At 51.3% G+C, this 17,500-nt stretch overlaps 1 protein-coding gene across 1 annotated transcript in view; it reads right to left on the bottom strand.

Moving 5' to 3' along the window:
* LOC139568105 (lysyl oxidase homolog 4-like) overlaps positions 1–17,500 on the bottom strand; it is a 42,570-nt gene that overhangs the window by 16,938 nt on the left and 8,132 nt on the right. Inside the window, exons 5-7 of the mRNA XM_071389800.1 lie at positions 3,598–3,636; positions 3,028–3,241; positions 1,162–1,342 (exon numbers count right to left, since the gene is read on the bottom strand). Of these exons, the coding sequence (XP_071245901.1) occupies positions 1,162–1,342; positions 3,028–3,241; positions 3,598–3,636 (434 nt within the window). The remainder of the gene's footprint in view (positions 1–1,161; positions 1,343–3,027; positions 3,242–3,597; positions 3,637–17,500) is intronic.

Here is a 17,500-nt window from a genome sequence, read left to right as displayed (position 1 = left end):
GTAGTGCACTACTTTAGACCAAAAGCCTATGGGCCCTAGTACCCTAATCCCGATGTAGTCCACTACTTTAGACCAGAAATGTAGCAGGTTTCACACAGCAACACTTTGGCCAGTACTGTGATGTCATAACCTATTGTTTAGGCTGCTGGAGATGGTCGCACAGCGTACACATAAACAACCATGGGGGGTGTACACATAAACAACCATGGGGGGGGGGTGTACACATAAACAACCATGGGGGGGGGGTGTACACATAAACAACCATGGGGGGGGGTGTACACATAGCTAAACCGTCATGGGTAGTGTTCCACTACAATAACTAGGGGACGCCATTTTGTGAATAATACTTCCAGTCAGTTTATTTGTCCGGTTTAATATGGTCAGTTTCAATACATAGTTTGATTTAAATGGGCCTTAGTAAGTGTGTGTCCGTGTGTGTGTGTGTGTGTGTCCGTGTGTGTGTGGTGTGTGTGTGCGTCCATGTGTGGTGTGTGTGCGTCCGTCTGTGTGTGTGTGTGTGTGTGTGTGTGTGTGTGTGTGTGTGTGTGTGTGTGTGTGTGTGTGTGTGTGTGTGTGTGTGTGTGGTGTGTGTGTGCGTCCATGTGTGGTGTGTGTGCGTCCGTCTGTGTGTGTGTGTGTGTGTGTGTGTTAGGGGAAACGGATGTTTAGTATAAAGCAGATCAACCATCTCTCCCTGATGTTCAGGATTTGGGGAAGGGGCTGATCCTAGATCTGTGGTTAACAGCAGCTTCTACCCAGGAGCAGTTTAGGAACGGACATTAAGTCTGGCAAACAGACAGTGTTTAGTCTCAAGGAGAGTCAGTGACCTAATCTGCTCTCAAACGTCTGGGTAGAATTATAAGACAATGCTAAAATATGTCCCAAATGGCACCCTAGGTCCTGTTCCCTACATAGTGTACTGCACTTCTTCCCTATCAGGCCCTGATCAGAGGTAGTGCACTAGTATAGTGTAGTGAACAGAGACTAGGAATTCCTATTCCCACTGAATGTGCTGTATATTGACGTTTTTCACATTTTTCCTCTTTGAAAATATATAATCCACTGTCCTTTCCTGTCCCGACCATGTGACCATATGACCATGTGACCATGTGACCATATGACCATGTGACCATGTGTGTGTGACACCCCTACAACCCTTACCCTGTCCCAGCTGGGCCTTGTTGAGGGCCTCCTTGGCCGATCCGAACCCCAGCTCCCTGCACACCACGCTGGCTGCCTTCAGGTCCCACAGGTGGTCCGACACGGTCCCCCACTTCCCCTCTCTCAGTACCTCCACCCTGCCCTCCCCCAGCCTGGGGCCTGCTTTCAGACGCACCCCCACCTAGAGGGGAGAGAGGGGAGGGGGAGGGGGAGAGGAGTGAGAGAGGGGTAGGAGGGGGGAGGGAAGGGTAGGGTGAGGTAAAAGTGTGAGTCATAAGAATTACCCAAAGGATGTCAATAATAGCTGTACAGGTGAAGATAAGAGGTTTTCCTTCAGCCTGAACGTTGAGTCCTTTTTATTTCTAATAAATGTGAGAGACACAACTACCAGAACAGGTTTCTTCCTTGTCGTCTGTCCCCCTCTCCTCCCTGTCCCCCTCTCCTCCCTGTCCCCCTCTCCTCCCTGTCCCCCTCTCCTCCCTGTCCCCCTCTCCTCCCTGTCCCCCTCTCCTCCCTGTCCCCCCTCTCCTCCCTGTTCCCCTCTCCTCCCTGTTCCCCTCTCCCCCCTCTCCTCCCTCTCCTCCCTGTCCCCCTCTCCTCCCTGTCCCCCCTCTCCTCTCTGTCCCCCCTCTCCTCCCTGTCCCCCTCTCCTCCCTGTCCCCCCTCTCCTCTCTGTCCCCCTCTCCTCTCTGTCCCCCCTCTCCTCCCTGTCCCCCTCTCCTCCCTGTCCCCCTCTCCTCTCTGTCCCCCTCTCCTCCCTGTCCCCCTCTCCTCTCTGTCCCCCCTCTCCTCCCTGTCCCCCTCTCCTCCCTGTCCCCCCTCTCCTCCCTGTCCCCCTCTCCTCCCTGTCCTCCCTCTCCTCCCTGTCCCCCTCTCCTCCCTGTCCCCCCTCTCCTCCCTGTCCCCCTCTCCTCCCTGTCCCCCTCTCCTCCCTGTCCCCCTCTCCTCCCTGTCCCCCTCTCCTCCCTGTCCCCCTCTCCTCCCTGTCCCCCTCTCCTCCCTGTCCCCCCTCTCCTCCCTGTTCCCCTCTCCTCCCTGTTCCCCTCTCCCCCCTCTCCTCCCTCTCCTCCCTGTCCCCCTCTCCTCCCTGTCCCCCCTCTCCTCTCTGTCCCCCCTCTCCTCCCTGTCCCCCTCTCCTCCCTGTCCCCCCTCTCCTCTCTGTCCCCCTCTCCTCTCTGTCCCCCCTCTCCTCCCTGTCCCCCTCTCCTCCCTGTCCCCCCTCTCCTCCCTGTCCCCCTCTCCTCCCTGTCCCCCTCTCCTCTCTGTCCCCCTCTCCTCCCTGTCCCCCTCTCCTCTCTGTCCCCCCTCTCCTCCCTGTCCCCCTCTCCTCCCTGTCCCCCCTCTCCTCCCTGTCCCCCTCTCCTCCCTGTCCTCCCTCTCCTCCCTGTCCCCCTCTCCTCCCTGTCCCCCCTCTCCTCCCTGTCCCCCTCTCCTCCCTGTCCCCCTCTCCTCCCTGTCCTCCCTCTCCTCTCTGTCCCCCTCTCCTCTCTGTCCCCCTCTCCTCCCTGTCCCCCTCTCCTCCCTGTCCCCCTCTCCTCCCTGTCCCCCCTCTCCTCCCTGTCCCCCTCTCCTCCCTGTCCCCCCTCTCCTCCCTGTCCCCCCTCTCCCCCTCTCCTCCCTGTCCCCCCTCTCCCCCCTCTCCTCCCTGTCCCCCCTCTCCTCCCTGTCCCCCTCTATTCCCTGTCCCCCTCTCCTCCCTGCCCCCCTCTCCTCCCTGTCCCCCCTCTCCCCCCTCTCCTCCCTGCCCCCCTCTCCTCCCTGTCCCCTCTCTCCCCCCTCTCCTCCCTGTCCCCCTCTCCTCCCTGTCCCCCCTCTCCTTCTCCTCTTTCTCTCCCTCCCTCTCTCCCTCCCTCTCTCCCTCCTTACCTGGACGGCGGGGGGAGCTGGCGGTCTCCCCGAGGAGAGGCGTGTGAACTGGTGTCCAGGTACACAGCGCACCACGGCGTGCATGCCCCCCTGACAGGTGACCTGGTTCCTGGGCAGGGAGAGCTGGGAGTGGCACTGGGAGAGAACAGGCTCCGTACCCAAACACTTGACCTGCTCTACCCAGTAACCCTTTTTACTGGACAGACCTGCTAGTCTGGAGGGGAGAGGGGGAGGAGGGAGAGAGAAGGGGAGGGGGGAGAGGGGGAGAAGAGGGGAAGGGAGAGGAGGAGAGGGGAACAAGGGAGAGAGAAGGGTAGTGGAGAGAGGGTGAGAGGAGGGGAGAGGAGGAGAGGGGGAGGAGGGAGAGAGAAGGGGAGAGGAGAGAAGGAGAGAAGGTGAGAGGAGGGGAGAGGAGGAGAGGGGAAGAAGGGGAGAGGAGAGAAGGTGAGAGGAGGGGAGAGGAGGAGAGGGGAAGAAGGGAGAGAAATATGAATCATCTTCACCACCATAACAAATGAAAGACAAGCAGAGAAAAACAATAAATAAACAAACAAACAACAAGATATGTACCTTGAAGAGGGATCTGCCAACTTGGTGTCCCATAGTTTCCTGAAAGAAACAGAAGAGTATTACTACTACCCCTCCTCTACAGTCAGAATACTGGTTAATACCTCTACCAGTCCTCCTCTACAGACAGAATACTGGTTAAAACCTCTACCAGTCCTCCTCTACAGTCAGAATACTGGTTAATACCTCTACCAGTCCTCCTCTACAGACAGAATACTGGTTAATACCTCTACCAGTCCTCCTCTACAGACAGAATACTGGTTAATACCTCTACTAGCCCTCCTCTACAGACAGAATACTGGTTAATACCTCTACCAGTCCTCCTCTACAGACAGAATACTGGTTAATACCTCTACCAGTCCTCCTCTACAGACAGAATACTGGTTAATACCTCTACCAGCCCTCCTCTACAGACAGAATACTGGTTAAATACCTCTACCAGTCCTCCTCTACAGACATAATACTGGTTAATACCTCTACTAGCCCTCCTCTACAGACAGAATACTGGTTAATACCTCTACCAGTCCTCCTCTACAGACAGAATAGTGGTTAATACCTCTACCAGTCCTCCTCTACAGACAGAATACTGGTTAATACCTCTACTAGCCCTCCTCTACAGACAGAATACTGGTTAATACCTCTACCAGTCCTCCTCTACAGACAGAATACTGGTTAATACCTCTACCAGTCCTCCTCTACAAACAGAATACTGGTTAATACCTCTACCAGTCCTCCTCTACAGACAGAATACTGGTTAAATACCTCTACCAGTCCTCCTCCACAGACAGAATACTGGTTAATACCTCTACCAGTCCTCCTCTACAGACAGAATACTGGTTAATACCTCTACCAGTCCTCCTCTACAGACAGAATACTGGTTAATACCTCTACCAGTCCTCCTCTACAGACAGAATACTGGTTAATACCTTTACCAGTCCTCCTCTACAGACAGAATACTGGTTAATACCTCTACCAGTCCTCCTCTACAGACAGAATACTGGTTAATACCTCTACCAGCCCTCCTCTACAGTCAGAATACTGGTTAATACCTCTACCAGTCCTCCTCTACAGACAGAATACTGGTTAATACCTCTACCAGTCCTCCTATTCAGACAGAATACTGGTTAATACCTCTACCAGCCCTCCTCTACAGACAGAATACTGGTTAATACCTCTACCAGTCCTCCTCTACAGACAGAATACTGGTTAATACCTCTACCAGTCCTCCTCTACAGACAGAATACTGGTTAATACCTCTACCAGTCCTCCTCTACAGACAGAATACTGGTTAAATACCTCTACCAGTCCTCCTCTACAGACAGAATACTGGTTAATACCTCTACCAGCCCTCCTCTACAGACAGAATACTGGTTAATACCTCTACCAGTCCTCCTCTACAGACAGAATACTGGTTAATACCTCTACCAGTCCTCCTATTCAGACAGAATACTGGTTAATACCTCTACCAGTCCTCCTCTACAGACAGAATACTGGTTAATACCTCTACCAGTCCTCCTATTCAGACAGAATACTGGTTAATACCTCTACCAGCCCTCCTCTACAGACAGAATACTGGTTAATACCTCTACCAGTCCTCCTCTACAGACAGAATACTGGTTAATACCTCTACCAGTCCTCCTCTACAGACAGAATACTGGTTAAATACCTCTACCAGTCCTCCTCTACTGTTTCTACAATCATGGGTGCCTTGGCCTAGTGTCCCCCATCCTCTCTCCCTCCCTCCCCCTCCCTCCCTTCCTCTCTACCCCCCCCTCCATTCCTCCCTCCCTCCTTCGCATTGCTCGCTCCCTCCCTCCTTCCGTCCCTCCCTCTGTCAGGTTAAGTTGAAATGTAAATAAAACCGGCTGTTCTCATAGAGACCTAGTGCTTCTGTGGTTACCCACAATGCCCTAGTGAGGGATCTGAATGTTCCTATTGTAAAGCCAGGTCAACACACACACACACACACACACTCTCTCTCTCTCTCTCTCTCTCTCTCTCTCTCTCTCTCTCTCTCTCTCTCTCTCTCTCTCTCTCCCTCCTTTTTTTTTCTCTTTCTCTCTTTTTCTCTCTCGCTCTCGCTCTTGTCTCTCTCCTGCTCCCTCCACATTTCTCTCCCATTCTTTCTCTCCCCCTCTCTCTCCCTCTCTCTCTTTATCTCTCTTGCCTCTCTCTTTGTCCCTCCCCTTCTCCCAGGGTCTGTCTCTCTCTCTCCCTCTGCCCCCCCTTTCTCTCCCTCTGCCCCCCCCCTCTCTCCCTCTGTCCACTCTCTCTTCCCCTCCCCTCTCTCTCTCTCCCCCTGCCCCTCTCTCTCTCCCTCTGCCCCTCTCTCCCCCTGCCCCTCTCTCTCTCCCCCTGCCCCTCTCTCTCTCTCCCCCTGCCCCTCTCTCTCTCCCTCTGCCCCCCTCTCTCCCCCTGCCCCCCTCTCTCCCCCTGACCCTCTCTCCCTCTGCCCCCCCTATCTCCCTCTGCCCGCCCTCTCTCCCCCTGCCCCTCTCTCCCCCTGCCCCTCTCTCTCTCCCTCTGCCCCCCTCTCTCCCCCTGCCCCTCTCTCCCTCTGCCCCCCCTCTCTCCCTCTGCCCCCCCTCTCTCCCCCTGCCCCTCTCTCCCCCTGCCCCTCTCTCTCTCCCTCTGCCCCCCTCTCTCCCCCTGCCCCTCTCTCCCCCTGCCCCTCTCTCTCTCCCCCTGCCCCCCTCTCTCTCTCCCCCTGCCCCTCTCTCTCTCCCTCTGCCCCCCTCTCTCCCCCTGCCCCCCTCTCTCCCCCTGCCCCTCTCTCCCTCTGCCCCCCCTCTCTCCCTCTGCCCCCCCTCTCTCCCCCTGCCCCTCTCTCCCCCTGCCCCTCTCTCTCTCCCTCTGCCCCCCTCTCTCCCCCTGCCCCTCTCTCCCCCTGCCCCTCTCTCTCTCCCTCTGCCCCCCTCTCTCCCCCTGCCCCTCTCTCCCCCTGCCCCTCTCTCTCTCCCTCTGCCCCCCTCTCTCCCCCTGCCCCTCTCTCCCTCTGCCCCCCCTCTCCCTCTGCCCCCCCTCTCTCCCCCTGCCCCTCTCTCCCCCTGCCCCCCTTTCTCCCCCTGACCCTCTCTCCCTCTGCCCCCCCTATCTCCCTCTGCCCGCCCTCTCTCCCCCTGCCCCTCTCTCCCCCTGCCCCTCTCTCTCTCCCTCTGCCCCCCTCTCTCCCCCTGCCCCTCTCTCCCCCTGCCCCTCTCTCTCTCCCCCTGCCCCCCTCTCTCTCTCCCCCTGCCCCTCTCTCTCTCCCTCTGCCCCCCTCTCTCCCCCTGCCCCCCTCTCTCCCCCTGCCCCTCTCTCCCTCTGCCCCCCCTCTCTCCCTCTGCCCCCCCTCTCTCCCCCTGCCCCTCTCTCCCCCTGCCCCTCTCTCTCTCCCTCTGCCCCCCTCTCTCCCCCTGCCCCTCTCTCCCTCTGGCCCCCTCTCTCCCTCTGCCCCCCCTCTCTCCCCCTGCCCCTCTCTCCCTCTGCCCCCCTCTCTCCCCCTGCCCCTCTCTCCCTCTGGCCCCCTCTCTCCCTCTGCCCCCCCTCTCTCCCCCTGCCCCTCTCTCCCCCTGCCCCTCTCTCTCTCCTCCCCTCTCTTCTCTCACTCATCATTTTCCTTTCCTTCTTCTTCTTTTCCCTCCTCCCTTCATGGGTATTTTAGTCCTGTTGGATGTATGTGTACATGTTTGGTCCAGGAAACCCATGGAATGAACTATAAATATGCACATAGAATACATTAGATCAAAGCTAACAGAAAGTACAGACACAAGCCCTGGGTTGCCCACATGTCCACGTGTCAGATGTTACAAAACTGCATCTCAAATGTCACCCTATTCCTTATGTAGTGCACTACTTTTGACCAGAGGCCTGTGGGATCTGGTAAAAAGTCACAAGTAGTGCACGATATAGAGGATAGTGTCGTTGGGGACGCATGTTGTGAATCTGTTTCCTGACCAAAAGGAGGAGTCTCCCTCTCAGACAGAGGAAAGGAACAGCATGTTGTGAATCTGTTTCCTGACCAAAAGGAGGAGTCTCCCTCTCAGACAGAGGAAAGGAACAGCATGTTGTGAATCTGTTTCCTGACCAAAAGGAGGAGTCTCCCTCTCAGACAGAGGAAAGGAACAGCATGTTGTGAATCTGTTTCCTGACCAAAAGGAGGAGTCTCCCTCTCACACAGAGGAAAGGAACAGCATGTTGTGAATCTGTTTCCTGACCAAAAGGAGGAGTCTCCCTCTCAGACAGAGGAAAGGAACAGCATGTTGTGAATCTGTTTCCTGACCAAAAGGAGGAGTCTCCCTCTCAGACAGAGGAAAGGAACAGCATGTTGTGAATCTGTTTCCTGACCAAAAGGAGGAGTCTCCCTCTCAGACAGAGGAAAGGAACAGGGGCGCATGGCTTCATTTGTTGGTCAGTAAAGTACCGGTGCAGAGGCCCACTTTACTGGTGCAGTGGCACAGTCCCAAATGGCACCTTATCCCCTATGTAGTGCACTACTTTTGACCAGGATGGACCCTGGTCACTAGTAGTGCACCACACAGGGAATTGGGTGGCGTTTGGGACTTTAGGTTCCTGTAGACCACATTGGAAACTTCGGGGCTCCAAGTCCAGAAGTTCTATAACAGGATGCACTGTGGGAAAGTAGAGAGAGAACTCCATAAAAACTGTTATTCACGAAACAGACGTCTTCTGAGAGGACACAGAAGGAGGTGTCCTTTAATAAGACGGCTAACAGATGGATGCACACACACAGTGCTTACACACAGACACACACACACACACACACACACACACACACACACACACACACACACACACACACACACACACACACACACACACACACACACACACACACACACACACACACACACACACACACACACACACACACACACACACACACACACACACACACACACACACACAGTGCTCACACACACACACACACACACAGTGCTCACACACACACACAGTGCTCACACACACACACACACACACACACACACACACACACACACACACACACACACACACACACACACACACACACACACACACACACACACACACACACACACACACACACACACACACACACACACACACACACACACACACACACACACACACACAGAGAGCGAGAGAGAAACACACACTGGCACTATTTGAGCCAAGAGAGGAATTAGTTTCAGGTCGACCACTTCAAACACCAGTGACCAGAGTCTTTCAAAGCCAGGATTGTGGGTTTGACTCCCTCTAAGTGGCTTTGGATAAAAGTGTCTGCTAAATGGCTTATATTATTATTCTAATTATAATAATTATTATGTTTGTATAACAGCCCCAGATAAACACGTCCTGGTATAGCTTACACCACAGGGACTTTGGCAGAACAAAAACAGAAGAAGATGGAGTGGAACGGGGAGGTACTACCTGTCTGAACTAGTCCCATAAGAAACTTTTGTTTTCATTTTCCTTGGAAAGATACATTTGTTTGCGGAGATCGCGTTCATGGTAAACGCTGCAGACACTTCCTCAACAAAGAGCGATGCGTTTCGGTTAAAAGATCACTGACAGAAACCACACTGAGAAACAGCCCACCAGAATCAGAGACAGAAACCACACTGAGAAACAGCCCACCAGAATCAGAGACAGAAACCACACTGAGAAACAGCCCACCAGAATCAGAGACAGAAACCACACTGAGAAACAGCCCACCAGAATCAGAGACAGAAACCACACTGAGAAACAGCCCACCAGAATCAGAGACAGAAACCACACTGAGAAACAGCCCACCAGAATCAGAGACAGAAACCACACTGAGAAACAGCCCACCAGAATCAGAGACAGAAACCACACTGAGAAACAGCCCACCAGAATCAGAGACAGAAACCACACTGAGAAACAGCCCACCAGAATCAGAGACAGAAACCACACTGAGAAACAGCCCACCAGAATCAGAGACAGAAACCACACTGAGAAACAGCCCACCAGAATCAGAGACAGAAACCACACTGAGAAACAGCCCACCAGAATCAGAGACAGAAACCACACTGAGAAACAGCCCACCAGAATCAGAGACAGAAACCACACTGAGAAACAGCCCACCAGAATCAGAGACAGAAACCACACTGAGAAACAGCCCACCAGAATCAGAGACAGAAACCACACTGAGAAACAGCCCACCAGAATCAGAGACAGAAACCACACTGAGAAACAGCCCACCAGAATCAGAGACAGAAACCACACTGAGAAACAGCCCACCAGAATCAGAGACAGAAACCACACTGAGAAACAGCCCACCAGAATCAGAGACAGAAACCACACTGAGAAACAGCCCACCAGAATCAGAGACAGAAACCACACTGAGAAACAGCCCACCAGAATCACTGACAGAAACCACACTGAGAAACAGCCCACCAGAATCAGAGACAGAAACCACACTGAGAAACAGCCCACCAGAATCAGAGACAGAAACCACACTGAGAAACAGCCCACCAGAATCAGAGACAGAAACCACACTGAGAAACAGCCCACCAGAATCAGAGACAGAAACCACACTGAGAAACAGCCCACCAGAATCAGAGACAGAAACCACACTGAGAAACAGCCCACCAGAATCAGAGACAGAAACCACACTGAGAAATAGCCCACCAGTCTAGGAACAGCTCTACACCCAGAAACAGCCCACCAGTCTAGGAACAGCTCCACACCCAGAAACAGCCCACCGGTCTAGGAACAGCTCCACAACCAGAAACAGCCCACCAGAGTCTAGGAACAGCTCCACACCCAGAAACAGCCCACCAGTCTAGGTACAGCTCCACAACCAGAAACAGCCCACCGGTCTAGGAACAGCTCTACACCCAGAAACAGCCCACCAGTCTAGGAACAGCTCTACACCCAGAAACAGCCCACCAGTCTAGGAACAGCTCTACACCCAGAAACAGCCCACCGGTCTAGGGACAGCTCTACACCCAGAAACAGCCCACCGGTCTAGGAACAGCTCCACACTGAGAAACAGCCCACCAGAGTCTAGGAACAGCTCCACACCCAGAAACAGCCCACCAGTCTAGGTACAGCTCCACAACCAGAAACAGCCCACCAGAGTCTAGGAACAGCTCTACACCCAGAAACAGCCCACCAGTCTAGGAACAGCTCCACACTCAGAAACAGCCCACCGGTCTAGGAACAGCTCTACACCCAGAAACAGCCCACCAGTCTAGGAACAGCTCCACACCCAGAAACAGCCCACCGGTCTAGGAACAGCTCTACACCCAGAAACAGCCCACCAGTCTAGGAACAGCTCTACACCCAGAAACAGCCCACCGGTCTAGGAACAGCTCCACACCCAGAAACAGCCCACCGGTCTAGGAACAGCTCCACACCCAGAAACAGCCCACCAGTCTAGGAACAGCTCTACACCCAGAAACAGCCCACCGGTCTAGGGACAGCTCTACGCCCAGAAACAGCCCACCGGTCTAGGAACAGCTCTACACCCAGAAACAGCCCACAGGTCTAGGAACAGCTCTACACTGTCCATGTAAGCTAATTCATCGTGATCTAAAAGTCTAAACTGATCCTAGATCAGCAGTCTTCCTTTGAGACGCTTAATACATAATGGCCCCTGGTCACACAACTCAAGCGCCTCTCCTACCGCTCAGACTTCACTGTGTTATCAGGAGTCTTGGCTCGGTGCCAGTCTGCTAGTTACTTTATGCAACACGATGGGGTTCCACCACAAGATCCCTCCCTGGACACGTTGGAGACTGAGAGAGGGGGGGGGGGGCACACAAGTCAAACATCTCATGAACTCCAGAAGTTAGGAAACAAGGACAAAGGCACAGTGAGCTGAAATGGCTTAAACACTCGTCACTGAAGGCGAGGGGGAACACATCTGTAAAAACTTAAAACACAGATAAAAGAGTCTGTTCAGACCAAGAGAGAGCCACGTGATTGGTCAGTGGGGGAGTGGGGTTATCAAATCAAATTGTATGTGTCACATGCTTCGTAAACAACGGGTGTGGACGAACAGTGAAATGCTGACTTACGGCCCAATGATGCAGAGAGAAAGAACATAGAGAAATAATAGAAAAGTAAAATACGTAATAATACAAGTAATAATAGACACACAATGAGTGAATGGACCATGATAAAAGGACATTTAGGTTGTGTCTGAAATGGTACCCTATTCTTAGTGAGCAAGAGGTGTGAGGGCGAGGAGGAGACGTGACTGTTTGCATGTAGAATACCTTTGGCCAAAGGGTTGGGAAAACTTGGCCAGGACTGGACCGGGTTGGGAAGACTTGGCTAAGACTTGACCGGGTTGGGAAGACTTGGCTAGGACTGGACCAGGTTGGGAAGACTTGGCTAGGACTGGACCAGGTTGGGAAGACTTGGCTAGGACTGGACCAGGTTGGGAAGACTTGGCTAGGACTGGACCGGGTTGGGAAGACTTGGCCAGGACTGGACCGGGTTGGGAAGACTTGGCTAGGACTGGACCAGGTTGGGAAGACTTGGCTAGGACTGGACCAGGTTGGGAAGACTTGGCTAGGACTGGACCAGGTTGGGAAGACTTGGCTAGGACTGGACCAGGTTGGGAAGATTTGGCTAAGACTGGACCAGGTTGGGAAGACTTGGCTAAGACTGGACCAGGTTGGGAAGACTTGGCTAAGACTTGACCGGGTTGGGAAGACTTGGCTAGGACTGGACCGGGTTGGGAAGACTTGGCTAAGACTGGACCAGGTTGGGAAGACTTGGCTAAGACTGGACCAGGTTGGGAAGACTTGGCTAAGACTTGACCGGGTTGGGAAGACTTGGCTAGGACTGGACCGGGTTGGGAAGACTTGGCTAAGACTGGACCAGGTTGGGAAGACTTGGCTAAGACTGGACCAGGTTGGGAAGACTTGGCTAAGACTTGACCGGGTTGGGAAGACTTGGCTAGGACTGGACCGGGTTGGGAAGACTTGGCTAGGACTGGACCGGGTTGGGAAGACTTGGCCAGGACTGGACCGGGTTGGGAAGACTTGGCTAGGACTGGACCGGGTTGGGAAGACTTGGCTATGACTGGACCGGGTTGGGAAGACTTGGCTAGGACTGGACCCGATGAGGCCAAAGTGAACTTGGCCAACCAGTAGAGTAAGACCAAACCAGACTAAAGTACCATTTGACACCACAGAAGAGACAGTCATTCACTGACGCATAAACCAACCTCTCAACCTCAAGTCCAACGCCCAGAACACCAGGACCAGCCCAAATGGCACCATATTCCCCATTTAGTGTTCTGTTTTAGAACAGGGCCCTCTGGTCAAAATGTAGTGCAGTATATAGGGAGTGTGATGCCGTTTGGGACACAGCCCAGCTGTCCATCCCTGACAGATACTGAAGTTATGCTCTCTGAATCAAACGGTAGAGCAGAGATGGCTGTGCTTGTCCTTCTATCATTCATCTACTCTGTGGTTAAGGTGGTAGGAGGCTAAGTCACCATCATGCATCTACTCTGTGGTTTAGGTGGAAGGAGGCTAAGTCACCATCATTCATCTACTCTGTGGTTTAGGTGGAAGGAAGCTAAGTCACCATCATTCATCTACTCTGTGGTTTAGGTGGAAGGAGGCTAAGTCACCATCATTCATCTACTCTGTGGTTTAGGTGGAAGGAGGCTAAGTCACCATCATTCATCTACTCTGTGGTTTAAGTGTAAGGAGGCTAAGTCACCATCATTCATCTACTCTGTGATTTAGGTGGAAGGAGGTTAAGTCACCATCATTCATCTACTCTGTGGTTTAGGTGGAAGGAGGCTAAGTCACCATCATTCATCTACTCTGTGGTTTAGGTGTAAGGAGGCTAAGTCACCATCATTCATCTACTCTGTGGTTTAGGTGAAAGGAGGTTAAGTCACCATCATTCATCTACTCTGTGGTTTAGGTGGAAGGAGGCTAAGTCACCATCATTCATCTACTCTGTGGTTTAGGTGTAAGGAGGCTAAGTCACCATCATTCGTCTACTCTGTGGTTTAGGTGGAAGGAGACTAAGTCACCATCATTCATCTACTCTGTGGTTTAGGTGGAAGGAGGCTAAGTCACCATCATTCATCTACTCTGTGGTTTAGGTGGAAGGAAGCGAAGTCACCATCATTCATCTACTCTGTGGTTTAGGTGGAAGGAAGCTAAGTTACCATCATTCATTTACTCTGTGGTTTAGGTGGAAGGAAGCTAAGTCACCATCAATTCATTTACTCTGTGGTTTAGGTGGAAGGAAGCACCGGTCACCGGTTTAAAAAGAAATAATATTGTCTGCCATCTGCTCTTCCAAATGACTGGCTGACAAAACGGGATGGCAGCACAGGGCCCACTAATTGACTACTGAGGTGAAATGTTTGTCTAAAAACCTCTAGAGTTGTGTGTGTATAAACACCTTTAAGCTCTGTGTCAACATTGGCCTAACGTTCTCTTTGAAACAGATTTAGAAACTGTAGAGAGATTTGGAGAGACGAAAGGCTGGCATCAAATCCCTGTTATTTCCTGTGAGAGGGGGAACAGCAAACGTGGCAGTGTTTTCATCTCATGAAGAAAAATAATGAAAAAAACACTTTTTTTTTCTCTCTGGTGGTGAAACATTCACAACCTCTCACAGCCTCTCACAACCTCTCACAACCTTTCACAACCTCTCACAACCTCTCACAGCCTCTCACAACCTCTCACAACCTTTCACAACCTCTCACAGCCTCGCACAACCTCTCACAACCTCTCACAGCCTCTCACAACCTCTCACAACCTCTCACAACCTCTCACAACCTCTCACAACCTCTCACAACCTCTCACAGCCTCTCACAACCTCTCACAACCTCTCACAACCTCTCACAGCCTCTCACAACCTTTCACAGCCTCTCACAACCTCTCACAACCTCTCTCCAGCCTCACACCTCGTCAACTGGGGCAGAAAAACTTCAGTTAAAAAGCTGAAAATCTTCCCCAGAAAGTGGATTCCTAGACGAGGAACCTGTGGCGGTCTCGGTGGGTTTAGTGACATAGAGTTGGAGAGAGGGCACCTCTTTGTGTCTTTGCCATAATGGTGTGCCAAGTGCTCCCCCTATCCAACTCTATGGTTTGTGACCTCAGTCAGGAAGTGACTGTAAAGAGAAACAGATAAAACAAATGTAGCAGTGTGTGTGTGTGTGTGTGTGTGTGTGTGTGTGTGTGTGTGTGTGTGTGTGTGTGTGTGTGTGTGTGTGTGTGTGTGTGTGTGTGTGTGTGTGTGTGTGTGTGTGTGTGTGTGCCCTCCACCTCTCCATCTCTCTATTTCTATCTCTCTATCCCTCCATGTGTCTATGCATGTGTGTGTGAAAGGATGTGTGTGTATGTGTATGTTTATTCAGCAGCCTAACCTGGACATTAGCTGTAATTATCTGGGATGTAAAGACAGTTTAGGGTAGAGGAGACATCCTCCACACAGGCCGTAAATAAAGCCTGTGGCTGGACGGACAGACAGAGGTGGTCTGTGTGTCTGTAGGCTTTAAAGGTCTGTGCCTTTATAAAGGTTATTTACAGCTGAGGACAGACAGATGGACAGATGGACGAGATTCACCATGACATCCATCGCCCGGGTAATGGACTCTACAGGTCTAAGTGTTCTAGAATAGGACTGTAAAAGTGACAGGTGGGGGACTTGGTGAAATAATGGAACTACTGTAGCCTACAAAAACACAACCAAAGATAATTGTAACAATAAACGTTTCTCACTGAAAGACCCAAACCTTTCCCAACCAAACCGTATAGCCACTGAAACACAGTTACTGAAACCTGAGGTAGGCTGCAGAGAGAGAAGAGAGAGAAACAGATAGAGAAGGAGAGATAGATGGGGTGAGAGATAGACAGAGAGAGAACAGAAACAGATAGAGAACGAGAGATAGATGGGGTGAGAGATAGACAGAGAGAGAACAGAAACAGATAGATAGAGAGAGAGATAGATGGGGTGAGAGATAGACAGAGAGAGAACAGAAACAGATAGATAGAGAGAGAGATAGATGGGGTGAGAGATAGACAGAGAGAGAACAGAAACAGATAGAGAACGAGAGATAGATGGGGTGAGAGATAGACAGAGAGAGAACAGAAACAGATAGATAGAGAGATAGATGGGGTGAGAGATAGACAGAGAGAGAACAGAAACAGATAGATAGAGAGATAGATGGGGTGAGAGATAGACAGAGAGAGAACAGAAACAGATAGAGAACGAGAGATAGATGGGGTGAGAGATAGACAGAGAGAGAAAGAGAGAGAGAGAAAAACTACAGAATTTTTATAAGACTTATAGGAAGTGCTGTCGTATGCTATTTCCACCGGTTGTGTATAATTACATGAGATTAGAGGATACGTTCCTGGTCTCCATCCAAACGCACATGATGCTCCTCCTACAGCCAGCCTCTGACATTAATAACATACTCTTTAAGTGTGCGTCCCAAATCACACCCTATTCCCTATTTAGGGCACTACGTTTGACCAGGGCTTTGATTTAAAAAAAGTAGTGCACTAAAAAGGCAATAGCTAGTTATTTGGGACACACACCTGCTCTTTAAGATTATTTAAAAGTGCATAGCCTACTATGATGAGGCAAAGTCCAGACATGCAGGCATGGTTAGCTCAATGCTAGTGAGTAACTGCTGGTGTAGATGGTGGTAGTAATGCTAGTGTGGATGGTGGTAGTAATGTTAGTGTGGATGGTGGTAGTAATGTTAGTGAGTAACTGCTGGTGTGGATGGTGGTAGTAATGTTAGTGAGGATGGTGGTAGTAATGTTAGTGTGTAACTGCTGGTGTGGATGGTGGTAGTAATGTTAGTGTGTAACTGCTGGTGTGGATGGTGGTAGTAATGTTAGTGAGTAACTGCTGGTGTGGATGGTGGTAGTAATGTTAGTGAGTAACTGCTGGTGTGGATGGTGGTAGTAATGTTAGTGTGTAACTGCTGGTGTGGATGGTGGTAGTAATGTTAGTGAGTAACTGCTGGTGTGGATGGTGGTAGTAATGTTAGTGTGTAACTGCTGGTGTGGATGGTGGTAGTAATGTTAGTGTGGATGGTGGTAGTAATGTTAGTGAGTAACTGCTGGTGTGGATGGTGGTAGTAATGTTAGTGTGGATGGTGGTAGTAATGTTAGTGAGTAACTGCTGGTGTGGATGGTGGTAGTAATGTTAGTGTGGATGGTGGTAGTAATGTTAGTGTGGATGGTGGTAGTAATGTTAGTGTGTAACTGCTGGTGTGGATGGTGGTAGTAATGTTAGTGTGGATGGTGGTAGTAATGTTAGTGTGGATGGTGGTAGTAATGTTAGTGTGGATGGTGGTAGTAATGTTAGTGTGGATGGTGGTAGTAATGTTAGTGAGTAACTGCTGGTGTGGATGGTGGTAGTAATGTTAGTGTGGATGGTGGTAGTAATGTTAGTGTGGATGGTGGTAGTAATGTTAGTGTGGATGGTGGTAGTAATGTTAGTGTGTAACTGCTGGTGTGGATGGTGGTAGTAATGTTAGTGTGTAACTGCTGGTGTGGATGGTGGTAGTAATGTTAGTGTGTAACTGCTGGTGTGGATGGTGGTAGTAATGTTAGTGTGGATGGTGGTAGTAATGTTAGTGTGTAACTGCTGGTGTGGATGGTGGTAGTAATGTTAGTGAGTAACTGCTGGTGTGGATGGTGGTAGTAATGTTAGTGTGGATGGTGGTAGTAATGTTAGTGAGTAACTGCTGGTGTGGATGGTGGTAGTAATGTTAGTGTGGATGGTGGTAGTAATGTTAGTGAGTAACTGCTGGTGTGGATGGTGGTAGTAATGTTAGTGTGGATGGTGGTAGTAATGTTAGTGTGGATGGTGGTAGTAATGTTAGTGAGTAACTGCTGGTGTGGATGGTGGTAGTAATGTTAGTGTGGATGGTGGTAGTAATGTTAGTGAGTAA

This window comes from Salvelinus alpinus, chromosome 2 (genome assembly GCF_045679555.1).
Source record: "Salvelinus alpinus chromosome 2, SLU_Salpinus.1, whole genome shotgun sequence".
In the NCBI taxonomy this organism is placed as follows: domain Eukaryota; kingdom Metazoa; phylum Chordata; class Actinopteri; order Salmoniformes; family Salmonidae; genus Salvelinus; species Salvelinus alpinus.
Note: the sequence above shows the minus strand (reverse complement) of the source record. Positions and strands in the feature narration are given on the sequence as shown.